Source organism: Cryptotermes secundus, unplaced genomic scaffold (assembly GCF_002891405.2).
Source record: "Cryptotermes secundus unplaced genomic scaffold, Csec_1.0 scaffold1059, whole genome shotgun sequence".
NCBI classification, from domain to species: Eukaryota; Metazoa; Arthropoda; class Insecta; order Blattodea; family Kalotermitidae; genus Cryptotermes; species Cryptotermes secundus.
In genome coordinates, this window is record NW_019722450.1 from 89,987 (window position 1) to 104,810 (window position 14,824).

A 14,824-nucleotide genomic window follows, 5' to 3' on the forward strand; every position below is an offset into this window, starting at 1 on the left:
TACGAACGGTTATATATTAGGTACTTATGGTGGTTATGGCTGGTGTGGCGGTGTATAATTGATAGACGGAATTTGGTGCCATACCGATCTGTCAGATAGCAGAGTTATAGTTTGTAAGAAGCAGAATGTTAAAGCCAAAAGCTTTAACTCAGATTTTGAGCCAAGCTAACACAGGTGGTGTTGAAAATACCTTGTGAGTTTTATTATTTTAAGTAATCTCCATTATTTATTGCCACAATCGTGTGATTACTGGCATAAACCCGTAACAGATTTACGATTTCTTGCACACTTCAGTATTTTAGAAAGATTATACGAATGTTAGGACAACAAAAGTATTTAATAATATGAAATTAATAAAATGTATGAAGTAAGGTAATTCTGGTACTATGACTTTGAACAGTATTCAGGACATTGTTGCTTTTAAGTAAATATTTTGCAGACTGCTTAACCAGGAAGGTGCACTGTTGGCATACAGTGGATATGGAGACAAAAATGCTAGAGTAACTGCAGCCATTGCAAGCAATATCTGGTCGGCTTATGAGAAGAATGGCCGCAATGCTTTTAAAGAAGATCGATTGCAGTTAGTTCTAATGGACTGTATGGTTTGTAGCATTTATCTCACTGCCCATATTAATTTTAATGACAGATGCTGAGCAGTATGCTGCAGAAAGTTTATTAGTTCTGGCCACTTACATGATATTGTCACATTACAAGTTATTCACCATTTTTCTGGATTGCATATTCTGGGTGAATGACACATATTCCAAAACTAAAATGTGTTACTGTAAGATGAACTAACGTTTTTCTACAATGTTTAACCTCACGGCACACTGCAACAGAAATCCTTTTAAAAAATGAACACATTTTGTGCTGCTCTTATATGAATGGCATACAGAACAGATTCGGAAATACTGACCAGAGTGATACAGGCTGAATGGACAGTGAGCCTTAAAAGAATGGGAGAATTAGCGGTGGTCGAAGCACAGATTGTACCATAATTAATGGAGTTATTTAAAACCATTTCTTCATTGCTTTTGTCTGGATTAATGTTTCCTTGAATAATACTACATTTTAAATTTGAGCACTATGCATGAACATCACATTAGTGTTGTGCAGTAGTAATGCCTTGAATCGGTGTTTATTTTCCTTTATTACTGTTTATAGTCATTGTAAATAAGTCTATACAGTATGGGATTAAGTTATGTAATTGAGTTATATCAAAGGTTCACTGTTTATTCCATTTCCTTATGGATTTTTACTCTCCACCGTAATATTATGTTTGGTTTCATGGTAGGGTTAATGTAATGTACAGTTTACTCTCCATTGTGAATTTGAAATTTTCACATGAATGGTCCATTAAATTTATAAAGTGCAGTAATATAATGAAGTGAAGTGAAATGCAAACACAATGTGAAGGTCAAGAATGGTGGAGCTGTGCCTCCAGTCCCCCATGTCTTCATGTCATAGTGCTCAATTAATTAAGCACATGCTTCAACATAACACTTTTACTGGATGTAAGGTCTGAAACAAATTTTAGTATTGTGTATGGACATTATGACTGCCTCTGTGGTCTAGTGGTCAGAGTTCCTGACTACAGATCCAAAGGTCTGGGTTCGATTCTCAGCACTACCAGTTTTTCTGAGTAGTGGGTCTGGAACAGGGTCCACTCAGCCTCATGAGGATAATTGAGGAGCTATAAGTAGCAGCTCCAGTCTTGAAAACCGAAATTAACGGCTGTGGGGATTTTTTTTAAATCCTCACAAGGCTGAGTGGACCCCATTCTAGACCCACTACTGACCATGCAACACCCTCTATCCACTAAAGTTGGCACTAACTTCGCCGACAAGTGGTGGTCGCTCAGTCAGTATAGTTAGCTTGTGGGCTAAAACCACATTTTTTTTTTATGTGGACATTATATGTACACAGTGTCTGTGGTCAGAGTTCCTGGCTACAGATCCAAAGGTCTGGGTTCGATTCCCGGCGCTACCAGATTTTCTGAGAAGTAGTGGGTCTGGAACAGGGTCCACTCAGCCTCGTGAGGATAATTGAGCTGTTTCAAGGAAATAGCGGCTCTGGTGTAGAAAACCGAAATTAATGGCCATGGGGATTTGTTGCGCTGATCATGCAACATCCTCTATCCACTAAAGTTGGCACTAATTTTACCGACAGGCTGCGTCATAGCTCAAGTGGCTGGTCACTGGCTTCCCACCATGGTGGCCCGGGTTCAACCCGGGTCTGGTCAAGTGAGATTTGTGGTGGACAAAGTGGCGCTGGGGTAGGTTTTCTCCTAGTATGTTGTATTTTAGCGTCCTGTTGCACTGATTCATATTCATAATGTGTATACATTAACGGTCTTCAAGTGCATACAATCCCATCTACGGCTTCTACGCTACATGTTTCGGCAGTATGCTGCCATCTTCAGGTGTATCGATCCATTAACCATTTCACTGCTTGCCTTTATATGTCCATTTACAAATGATATTAAATTTGTATACGTCCTTATATAATAATAAAGTTTGTGTGTTTAAAACTTGTTAAAACCTATTATCTCATACGTCATATTTTTAAAATTTGTGTGTATTATTGATCATCCACATGGGGGTCGTACTTCTTATGTTCTAATGTTGTGTGTGTATATTGTGTCTTATGGTGTGTTCTACTCTCGTGGTTGCGTGTGTTGAATCTCCTAGTATTTCGGTTTCCCCTGCCAATCTTCATTCCACCAAATTCTCCATCATCATAATCACCCAGGGTAGGTACAATAGGCCAATCCGTGGCCGCTGTGCCGAGTGGACCCAACTGGACTCCACCCCCCACTATGCTAATTAAAAGAAAACTTTACCGACAAGCGGCGGTTGCTCAGTATAGTTCACTTGACAACAAAAACTACAGAGTTTGTTTTGTTAGATATAATATTGGCTGAAGAATATGTCTGGGTCCCTACTACTATTAAATAACAGTAAGGAACACTGAAAGAACAGCGGAAAGATATTTTGGTACCCCGTCAAATGAACAAATGATACATCAGTAGAGAAAGCAAGATGAAAAATTAGGGAAAGCAGACTAGAACAAGTATTACTCATTATTATATTAAGTATATCCCAGAAGATATAATTCTTCATAATCACCACTGTGGAAATCTCAAATCCTGCAAGATGCAGAGAGATCTTTGTGGTTTGGTAGAGTACATATATCATCTGTTCTAAACATTTTACATTTAAGGTTTTCATGGGCTTATTATACTGACATGTCTTTCTCTTTCAGGAAGGGAAAGTAGCCATTACTCAAGTTGCTAACCTTCTCCTATGTCTTTATGCAAAAGATACAGTTGCACTTGGCCTTCTTAAGCAAAAGGCACAAGCCCTGGCTGAATATTTGAATGGACCTCTGAAGAAAGTTGCAACATCCTGATCAATCTTTATTTTGAATATTTTTGTCTGTTATTAAGATTTATTATACGTTGTAAAAAACATGGAAGACTTTTGAAGGTGGTATAATATTGTGAATTATGGTTTTGAAGAATGCCATCTTCTGGGATGTGGCAATGTGTAGATCTTGTGTGAACCAACGTTTCGGAGGAATGTATCGTGGTACGCTCTGAAACATTGGTTCACACAAGATCTACACAGCACCACATCCCAGAAGATGGTTCATAGACACCTCCATGAAAACCTCAAATCCTATAATTATGGTTTTGTCTTCACTGTTGCTGTAATATTATGCCTTACTCATGTTTTTGTAAACAAATAATGTAATAGTAAATTAATTAAAAACAACTTTTTACGTATCACTTCATGTAAGTAATAAATGAAATAAGTGTCTGAAACAATATGTATGCTAAATTTTGAAGTTACAGAATCAAGCTGTGCGCAGAACCTTTGTCTGTTACAGACATACACATGTTCCTCATTATGCGAGTTCAAAAAACATGAATTAATTTTAACGCATTCAATTGATGTAGACCAGTTTCAATTAACACTGCCCGCCTTAATGAAAACTGCTTGGCTGATTGAAAGTGGTGGGGAGAAGATTACTGTATGGGTGTGAGAGAAGGAATGCAAAGGCCAAAGGGGAACTCTGGCTCACCCACAGAACCTCTTCCACACATCTGCTGTTGCATGAGAAATCAGAGGCTGGAAAGCAACAAAAAGATGAACGATTTTTAAAAAGGTCACAGCCAGCACATACACCAAATACCTCTAGTAAAATTTTACCATCAGCTTCAGTGACCGTAAATATGAAACAGTGTATTGCTATCCCTTCCCTGTCATCACAATTACCTGCTTCTTCATCATCATCTTCAACTATCTCCCCATACAACTCCTAAGGAGCTGGGATAGAGCAGTCAGTATAGTGCCTGGCTTGATGACTGGGTCACATTTCAAGTCCTGGTAGGGTGAAGAATTTTCTCCACGTCATCCAGACCAGCTCTAAGGCCCACCCGGCCTCCTATGCAATGGGCGGGGCTCTTTCCCCAGGGGTAAAGTGGCCGGGGCATGAATCTGACCACTCACCTCAAACTTAGTGCTAAGAAAACGTGGATTATACATCCACTCCCCCATTTTCATGGTGTAGTGCTTAATTAGCTAAGCACAGGGGCAACTTTACCTTTATTATTAATATAAACTGCTTCTGCCATCTCAGGCATTGAGAAACGTATTAAAATGTTTTTTAATGTTAGAGAGAAAGGGAGAGTGTGTGTGTCTCTCTCTCTCGTGACAGCTAAGACAGTGATGTTGACATAAGTGGTGCAGGTTTTCTGTGCCTGTTTCAAGAATATTATGCCATTCCTATTTGTTAGCATGTCTAGCAGTCTCTTTTCAGAGTAAATACTTATAAACAATTTATTCACATTGAAATTACATAATCATTAAAATAAGAAAGAGGACACGCCATACCACCCAAGACATCGTTTTACAGCAAGAATATTCTGATACTTTTTGTAGCACATCTTAGATATTTCCATTGATTCTTAAAATTATGTTTGATTTATGCAGTTTACCTTCTGTGACTATGGAACACAACTTAAATTGAGGTGCATCTGTACAAAATGATGACTTCACAATTAGTGGTAAGTCATTTTTAGGCATATGTTATAAATATGGAAGCTGTCTGTCATCAGCAACTCTTCTAGAGGAAGAAATTTTGGTGCTTTCATTTCAAAATTTATGGAATGGAAGAATTTTTAATTCAGATTGGGCATTGTGAACTGATGCCAACAAACATTTGTATAAATTTTTAAATGTATCAAAATGTGTAAATATGTAAAATTACCTAATGTCTATTCTAAGACTCTTATAACTCAAACTTTAATACCATTCTTTCATCAGAATTTCATACTTTTGCAGAGTTGGCATGAGGCTTGACTTCTGTTTCATCTTGCATATACCTAATATCATAGGGTGAATAATGTATCAGTCAAGTCTAAATTTGTACTAGGCAAGCAAAATGTACATCCAGAACCAGTAAATGATTTGTGGGATACTTCAAAATGGAGGGGAAGGAAAATTACTAACCTGCAATGTGCTTATACCAATGGGCAGTAGAGACCTGAAATAAAGAACCAATGGGGCAGCAGTGCCTCTGTCTGTGGTCAGAGTTCCTGACTACAGATCCAGAGGTCCTGGGTTCGATTCCCGTCGCCATCAGATTTTCTGAGAAGTGATGGGTCTGGAACAGGGTCCACTCAGCCGCGTGATGATAATTGAGGAGCTATTTCAAGGAAATAGTGGATCCAGCCTAGAAAACCGAAATTAATGGACACGGGGATCCGTTGCACTGACCACATGACGCCCTCTATCCGCCAAAGTTGGCACTAACTTCGCCGACAAGCGGCGATCACTCGGTTGGTATAGTTCACTTGCAGACTAAAACTACGGAGTTTTTTTTTTCCGTGGGACAGCACTGCACATGCATCTTATACTGATGAATGCACGTCATGATATATGACAGGTGTACCCAAACATTTTTGGGTAACAGTTTACAGGAAAAAGTGTTGAATATCAAGCAAGTGCTCTTATGCATTGAAATGTAAAAATCTGAGTAGAACAGACTAAAAGGGTGAAGCACATTAAGCTAACCATACTGTGGTAGTACCCAGTTTGAATCTCAGCCAAACAACTATTCTTTCAAATATGACTTCCCAAATGTCATCTGATGCTGTATAATCTCTACATACTATCGTTAATCATGATAAAAATATAGACCTATTCAAAGGGCAAACCCTTTCAGTGCTTGTGAGAATACAGTGGAGAGACTCTTCCATCAACTGTGGGAACATAGGTGTGTTATCAGTGACATAAACCTCTGTGTCATCATTAGAAAGTTTCATTCTACTTTCAACACTTTCAATATTCACGTGCCAGCAGAAAATTCAAAGACATACAGGACTTATCTTCCAGAAGGCTGTGTTTACAAGTTATGACATACCTGGATTTGTAGAGCAGATGGACTTCAGAGTGTTACAAAATAATGATTCTTAACCAAACAGGATCATACCTGAAATTGTCCACTTGCCAGAAAAGTGCTGTTATAAAAGAATGTGAAGAAGATATAAAGTTATGGTCTTCATAATACTTTGCCTCTCACATAATTTCTGTTTCCCAAGCAGATATCTCCCACCTCAAAAACCACTACTCAACTATACTTCACTCCTGAAATATGCGTGAAAATGATAGAGCTATGTTTCCAAGCCATGTAGTCTCATTTCACTTCTGATTTAATCATGCATATATTTTCCTTCATATGTTTTAAATAATTGGGTAGCTTGTTAACAGATGATGGAAGGTGTACTGGTGAAATTAAATCCAGGATTTCCATGGCAAAAGCTGCATTTAGCAAGAAGAATCTTTTTACCAGCAAATTGAACTTAAATTTGAGGAAGAAACTAGTGAAATGCTACATTTGGAGCATAGCTCTGTATGGGGCTCAAACATGGACACTTAGGGCAGTAGATCAGAAACATCTGGAAAGTTTCGAAATGTGGTGTTGGAGAAGGATGGAGAAGATCAGTTGGACCGATTATGTGAGAAATAATGAAGTGTTAATTAGAGTCAGTGAGCAGAGGAATATCCTACACGAAATAAGAAAACGAAAGGCTAATTGGATTGGTCATGTTTTACGCAGAAACTGTATTCTAAAAGAAGTTATCGAAGGAAAGATAGAGGGGCGGATAGAAGTGACAAGAAGACGAGGAAGAAGACGTAAGAAGATGCTGGATGACCTTGGGGACAGAAGAGGATACTGTCATTTGAAGGAGAAAGCTCTAGATCGCATTAAGTGGAAGAATTGTTTTGGAAGAGGCTGTGGACCTGTCGTCTTCACAGATTACTGATGATGATGATGACTCTCATACCCACTGATTAACAAGAAGGAACGCTATGTACCAGATTCACTACAACTGAACATATTTGGACTTGTATGAAAGGACATCTGGGATTTACTTCTCCAGTGGAGAGTGTGCATTCAACTTAATTTGTCTCTTTAGGATTAATTAGTTTGGTAATTTTATTTTCTATGTTTTATATTCCCTCGGTTGCCACGTTTATGAGCATTCTATATACATCTACAAAGAAAAATGGATGTTATGACTGCCTGGAAAGTGGTCTAACAAATAAGATAAATATGAAAGTTAATTTAAAATAAATATTTCTACCTATAAGTATTGTTGGTGCAGTACTTCAAAATTAGAAATAATTCAGTTTTCTTAGAATCAAATGTATCCTGGACAATCTGGATAATCTGCCTCTGACACAAGTCTGCTATTCTCTCACTCACTGCAAACATTCATAAGGGGGCAATATACGGGCATATAAATGTGACCTGTACACTATACAAAGCAACCCGTTTCAAGTACATTCTATTCTGAGTGTTATTTATTAGACATCTCTTATTTGCCCACAAATTATTTAATCTTTATGCACACTTAGAGGTAATTCGGCATTGGTTCAATAAGACTTCAAACCTCTAGAGAAAGACACCATGTGCAAGCCAATATCTTTTATATTGTTCTAATTATCCTTAACAGGATTTACTTCACTAATATCCATACTATAAATAAACATCATTAAAAAAACATATACCACTGTTTTCTGAAATAACATACAACATACCATGATATAAATATTAAAATGGCAAGGTCATGACTTGCAGTCTTCACAGTAACAGAATATCCACATCTCGTGTGTTACCAACATTGTTCAAGGACACTGCTGATATAAAATGCCATACATATTTCTGTCATGTTTATGGAATTTCATCAGATTTCCATAAATTTCTATTTTTCTTTGTCACGAGCATTAAAAAAAATAAATGAATAAACACTCATTGATTTACAAGGAACTACACAGACCAAGTGAGAAAAGATATACAAAACAAAACAGGAAAAGCGTTGCATTGTTTATGGAAGGTAGAGAAGAACGAAAGCTGTGCGTTATGACAACACTGGTGGAAAAGTCAACAGATATTTACAATTTCTACTAAGCTGTCTTGTTATTCACATTTTTAACTGCATACATAAACATTAAAAGCATACTCTCTTGGACGTCTACCACAAAACAAACCAGCTGGCATGTCAGTATGTAGTGGCATTTATTTACATCATTATGAGTTGAACTGAGTATTTTGTGGTTACTGTCATGAGATTATTTTTTTCCTTTTGTAAAATGGTCAGATGAGTTCAGAAGTTTCTACTTTGCCATAAAAAACCTTTCAAGCATTACCAAACTGCAGAATTAAAAAAAAAAGTTTGATTCTTCATAATTTGAGCACTTCATAAATTATATACATAGTACTAGTCCTTTCCTGTCATGATAGATTATACTTTCACCAACAAATTGGACTAAAATATTACATACCCAATGTAACAAAGCTGATCAATATTAATACATTTTAACATTTCTAATGCACATTTAAAAAGAGAAAAATCTTATGAATAAACGCAAAATAATGAAACAGCATAAATACTCCTGTCTCAAATATCAAACATAACAATGTCCTGGAACAATGTACACTTCAATGTGGACTTACCTCCTCAGTGATAATATGGGAGTGAACAATTACAAGAAGTTAAGAAGTCTCAGAAAGGATGAATAGAAACATAAAAAGTCTTTGTGGTTCATTATTATTAATCCGCTGCCAAAAAGTTCAATATGAAAAAGAACTAATGTTAATGTCTCCAATTCCTTTTTGATTCTTAGCAAAAGACTACAGATCATGCAGCAGGCTAATAAAAGGTAAAATCTTAAAAAAATTCTTCACCAGTGCTTCTCCTGCTATAGCAACAGAAGTCAGCAAAATAATGACCAACTGCAGGTCACTTGCACGAAGGGGGAACCACACAAATATCAGCTGTGAACTAGGGGAAATTCACACAACCAGTACAGAAAATATGTGCGCTTACAGTCAGAATTGAGGAGAGAAATGGTATTTCAAACCTGATCATAATATATAACTATAAAACGAAAGTTCTCCCTTTAAACAGGAATTAGCATGTTTAACATAGTTCATACCTACTGGGAGAAGATCACTTCCACAGCCCCACTGCATAAATGCCTGGATATCAATTCTCACATCATGGGACAAGCTCGGAAAATAACATTCAATTTCGAGGACAATCTTGTGTGAATGTCAACACTCCAACACGACTCCAGCAACCCAACTGTGGATCTCTATGAGCAACTCACTACCTTCTGGTAATCTCTTGGGGTTATTTTTATGCCCAACACATTATAAACACATCTGTTAGACTGAAAGCTGCAGAAATAAAAAATTGAGTCCAGATTCCAATCTTTGAAACTGGATGCCTACTCCAACCAAGATTCACATCCGTGATCCTTTCTGCTGCAAAACCTGTTGAAAAATTATCACACTTTTTATGAAAGGTTCCATGAAACATGCAAAATTACAGTTGAACTTTGTTAGTATATTCTTCATTAGAATACCTTCATATTTGTGGTGCCTAGGTTCTGTGCTTTCTAGCTCAGCTCTTTAAAACTAACATTTTTCTGAGTCATCAGAATATCATGGTGGTTCATTAGAGTTTTACCCAGTGCTGAGCAATGGGACTGTGCTGCCTGTTGTTAGTCACTATACTCTGAAGATGGTGACTGCTAAGTTCAATGAAACAATGGTAAACCAGTGACCAGAACACAGTGTCATTGCCAAGAATTAGAAATGCATGGATCTGCATATATGTTAATATGTTATGCAGCTTTTACAATTAATCCTTTGAAAACTGTACCAATGAAGTTACACTGCACATACATTTTGCTTTCCAATTGTTAACAACAGGAAGGTATGACTTACAAAGATGATTTACAATAAACCCTCGCTAATCAAGAATAACTGGGGTGGGGAGGGGTCATCCAGATTAAGCAATAACACAAATAAAGGGAAAATTTAATGATTAGTGGTGCTGATGGAAATAAAAAATATCACTGTAGAGCCTTTATTTAAAAACTATAAGACAATGCATTTATTCATTGATAGAAGACTCAGAAGTTGTACTTGTTTTTGAATGTGATAATGCAGGTTTGAAGTAACTGTCAAGTTTTGTCTGAACAGACAAGTGACTCATCTGAGTTCCTAAATGCCATGTGTCTTTCAAAGTACATACTCAACTGTGGACAGCATTTTTCTTATTTTGATCCAGATTATCAGCCATCTGGATTAACTGTACCTGGATTAGCAAGGGTTTATTCATTTGGTAGTAGCAATTCACAAACTGGACAAGTTCTACCTCCTCAAAACTCCCATCATTCACCAAGAATGATCACAATTCTTGCTGAATGATAGGAAATTTTAATTTAAGTTCAAAATAATGTCTGACAAATAGAAACATGAAATTTATTGTCTTTCATGATGGTTCCACCATGTTCGAACAACAAAAGACTACATATACAACATAGTAAAACAAAAACAGCTGCAAAAGGGGTTCTGTTCACCATTTTAAACCTATGTGCTTATAAGATATGTATTTACAGGAAAAAAAGACTGTGGAATCAACTTGGAAAATTCAGATTCTGGTCCTCTCTGTTATGACTGTACGGTCTTGTAGGTGGGGCACACAGCAGCATAGTTGGTTGAGGCACTATGCTACAGGCTGGAAGGTTGCGGGTTTGAATCCCAATGAAGTGGATTTTTTTCAATTTACCTAATCTTTCCAGCCGCAACATGGCCCTGGGGTCGACTCAGCCTCTAACAAAAATGAGTACCAGGAATCTTCTTGGGGGGTAAAGGGTGGCTGGTGCATAAAGCTGACAACCTTACTGCCATCTGTGAGCCAACTGTCTAAAGAAAATGTGTGAGCCTCAATGTCTCACAACTCTAAGGGCCTTCATGGCCTGTTACAGGGATTGCTTTACCTTTTTTTTTTTAACCTTTTTACAGTCTTTTAGGTTATAACTATGTAATTATTGTCACTTGCTATTGTTATTATTCTCAGGGTGGGCTGAGACTGAGTTCCTTGATACTTGGGTTGTAAATTGACCACAGACCAGCTTCAGATGATACATGAGAGAAGTGGAGCATTTGGTAGAAGTAGAATTGTCAGGGAAAATCACTGTATTTCAAGAAAATTTGTCCCAGTGTTACTATGTCCATCACATATCCCATATAAACTGACACTGAACTGAACCTGGACTGCTGCAGTGTGATGCAAGCAATCATCTAAGTGATCTATGGCATGGCATGGCAATAATAATAATAATAATAATAATAAAGAAGACCACAACTTAAATTATCACCACTGTGAAGAACTCAAATACTGTACAATTTTAAAAACGTTTCTTCACTTTGAAAACTTATTCTTCTCCTCTGCAAGACTACGTCATGCATAGCAAGCACAACCTCATTCGTTAAGCTACTGATGAATGTCCTTAAAGAGATTAATGACAAAGGTTCATGCTGAATTAATAAAAACATTACCAAGGAGGGGGCAGTAACCATATTAAATGTTTTCTCTATTACATATTCAAGGAAATTCCTGAAAATAAATGCAAAATTGCTCATAAATCTATACGCCAAGTTCTTAATTTCCCTTCATGTATGTGTACCAACTTTTACATGGGTGTCTCTCAAATTAAATCATTCAGAATAAGAGTACATTTATTCTGAACCAAATGTTGTATTGTTATTTGGTGACATTTATAAACAATGAAGAAAATAGAAGTTGACTATTTTCCAGATCCTGCGCCTAGTGGCTTGAAGAACTGGGTCTAAATATTCTTTAAATGTTTCCTTTTAGAATGTGCTATACATATGCACAGAAAATAAATAACTGTTAAGTTGCATCACTGCACCATGAACTTATTCTGGTGGCAACACATGGAGAGGAGTGGTATGAGGTTGTTTTTATCTCTGCTCTTTAACTTGTGAGATCATTAAGCAACAGCTCATAGAAAGTGAAGGATTCCATGAAACTACCTGGTATAACAAAGTATCAGAAAACTGGGAAAGTTATGAAAGATTAATTCAGAAGAACCTCTGCATGGGTGGAATTGTATATAGAAGATTCATGTTACTGATAATTTAAATTGTTTTAATCTGTTTGTATTTAATGAAATTGTTATTACACTGTGTATTATTTTATATTGTTTTTATTGTTTATCTTGACTGTTTCAATGTTTGGAACTTATTAATATTATTATTGACATGTTCTATATCCAGGGTTGTATTTCAACCTATGTTTTGGATTTACTGAATTTGAAATAAATGAATGAATGAATGTAAAAGTCACAGTTTACAGAGTCAACAATTTAACAAGAAACTAAAATTAACAGAAAATTGTGTTTAAAAAACCTGTAAACTGAATAAACGTATCACGGATAATCTAAACACAACCAGTTCTCTATCACATAAATGTCAGTGTGATAAGTTACATTCCATTACATTGCTCCATCCCTGGTAATGGTACAAAAAATTGCTTGGTAATGTGCTGGGTTAACAATGTTTGCAGAGAAATGTAATAACAGAAAGGAAAACACTAAATTCACTCAAAACCAAAGAATCAATTATCTTCCTAGTGAGCATGCTAAATTTGGTCCATATCCATCCTGTATTCATTGCTGTTTGCATACATGCATTCTCATGCAAATACATTCTACTACTGGTACAGGTATTGTTCCATAAGTGGACCACACAAAGTTGTTTTGGGTAAATAGGTAGTACCAGAATGTCATTGTATTATAAAACCCATTAATGCTGCTGAATATTAAATTTCTTCACCTTTGCTCTGTCAGTTGGCTCAGTTTCTTTTGAGTTGAGTGCAGTTGTCCCATACTCCCGCGAAACCACACAAAGAAATTCTGCATGGTCCTCATTCCCATAATTGTACTGTGACCCAATATTAATCAGCTGCAAAAGAAAAGATTGCACCAATGACAATTTTAAGAGTACTGCACTAAACAAAGATTATACATTATAAGAGTTGGTTGAGATTATGATGAATGGTGAATTTACAGGGACAAAAAAAGAATTTATGAGTTACATCTTTCCTAGTAAGTATTAATACTAGTTGACGGGAGCACCATCACCTCCTAAATCAAAGTGCTTCCCTCCTTTTGCTTCATCAACACCAATGGAGACAAAAGGCAAATAAAGGAAAATGAGGATCTGTCATAAAGGAAGAGAAGCGTCTTAGAGCCAAGGGTAAGTAAGTACCTGTTGTCTCTAACAGAGAGAAAGCTAAAGGATCTAGAAGCCCTGGGACAATGTCAACTCCCAAATGGAACAAACACTAACTGGACATCTGTAAATTGCTTGAGCTGAGAATGCATAATGTTGCTTTAGTTAATAATGAAGTCAAAACTTAGACTTAATTTTATTAAAAACAAAAGTGACATCTGGATACAAACTGTTCTTCTGCTCAACAACTTACTCATCAGAGATTGTCACACACTGACTGTGGTTTAATTTTACATCCATTTAATAAAAGTTTACCTGCTCAAACTTCCAACCATCAGACATTGTTGAGACCATCTGTGTGAGTTCATCTTCATGACACTGTAATACTCTATATACGTGTTTCTTTGAATCCCTTAATGGTCGAGCATCTCGGTGACAAATGCGTTCTTTCACAAGATGGATAAGCTCTGTTATGTTGTAGAATTCTGCTTCCTCTAAAACTCCTTAAAAAGAGAATCATCTTCTGTAAGAAAATGTAGCCAGACTCATAAACAGTGCTGCTAACGTCTAATGCAACAATGGATTCTACACTTACCTTCTTCTGCTAAATCTTTGTTTATGACCAGCTTCCCATGTCTTAAATAATTCAGAACAGGACTGAAGTATGTAGGATCTCTATCAATGAGGTATGCGCCTGTTTCATCCTAAAACATTAATTCATCCCATACTTAAATTTGTTAAATAAGGTTAGTACACTTAGCTTGTGTGCAAAATAGTTGTTACCTCACCCTGTCTGAGATTAAATCCGAATCTTCTTGACACAGCCTGAATAGAAACGAGTTAGTATCACGAGAAAGTGTTGTCTTTGTTGTCAAAAAATATGTACCCCCAACATTTAGACGAACCCACTGTTTATTACCCCGCACAGTCGTACTATTTTCTTTCACTTCACGTGAATTTCTTTCATCTACGTCCGCCATGACTGTAATCTCCTATGAAGTATTCTGAGATTTCTTTAGTTATGTACCTTTAACGCAAAATTTTGCGTTATATAACATATTTGAAAAGAGAAATGTGCTGTAACTCTCGATAAATTTAAGCTTTGTATAAAAAAGAGTAATAAGAGAGTAACCAGTTTTGAAATTATACATTTGACAATTATATTCGGGTTTGAGGCTAATTATTTAAAATTCGCGCCGGG

The 14,824-nt window shown here is 36.6% G+C and overlaps 2 protein-coding genes across 2 annotated transcripts; one reads left to right on the forward strand and one right to left on the reverse strand.

Moving 5' to 3' along the window:
* LOC111861534 (ragulator complex protein LAMTOR2 homolog) lies at positions 1–3,589 on the forward strand. The gene is made up of 3 exons (XM_023846192.2): positions 1–193; positions 440–602; positions 3,265–3,589. The coding sequence occupies exons 1-3, from the start codon at positions 126–128 to the stop codon at positions 3,409–3,411; spliced, it is 378 nt and encodes a 125-aa protein (XP_023701960.1). The 5' UTR covers positions 1–125; the 3' UTR covers positions 3,412–3,589.
* Positions 3,590–7,983: 4,394 nt separating this feature from the next.
* Positions 7,984–14,646, reverse strand: LOC111861530 (BTB/POZ domain-containing protein KCTD5). The gene is made up of 5 exons (XM_023846186.2): positions 14,412–14,646; positions 14,219–14,327; positions 13,939–14,126; positions 13,225–13,353; positions 7,984–9,849 (listed from the first exon to the last, which is right to left on the reverse strand). Exons 1-5 carry the CDS (start codon positions 14,601–14,603, stop codon positions 9,820–9,822), a joined length of 648 nt encoding a protein of 215 aa, XP_023701954.1. The 5' UTR covers positions 14,604–14,646; the 3' UTR covers positions 7,984–9,819.
* Positions 14,647–14,824: the final 178 nt, after the last annotated feature.

Bases quoted from the DNA above. Each gene is read 5' to 3' on its own strand.
- LOC111861534 (XM_023846192.2), top strand. From the start codon at position 126: ATGTTAAAGCCAAAAGCTTTAACTCAGATTTTGAGCCAAGCTAACACA. The intron at 194-439 runs GTGAGTTTTATT...AATATTTTGCAG, and splicing joins GGTGGTGTTGAAAATACCTT to ACTGCTTAACCAGGAAGGTG. The intron at 603-3,264 runs GTTTGTAGCATT...TTTCTCTTTCAG, and splicing joins TAGTTCTAATGGACTGTATG to GAAGGGAAAGTAGCCATTAC.
- LOC111861530 (XM_023846186.2), bottom strand. From the start codon at position 14,603: ATGGCGGACGTAGATGAAAGAAATTCACGTGAAGTGAAAGAAAATAGT. The intron at 13,354-13,938 runs GTAAACTTTTAT...TTTCTTTTGCAG, and splicing joins ATGGTTGGAAGTTTGAGCAG to CTGATTAATATTGGGTCACA. The intron at 9,850-13,224 runs GTGAAGAAATTT...ATTTTTCAACAG, and splicing joins AGCCAACTGACAGAGCAAAG to GTTTTGCAGCAGAAAGGATC.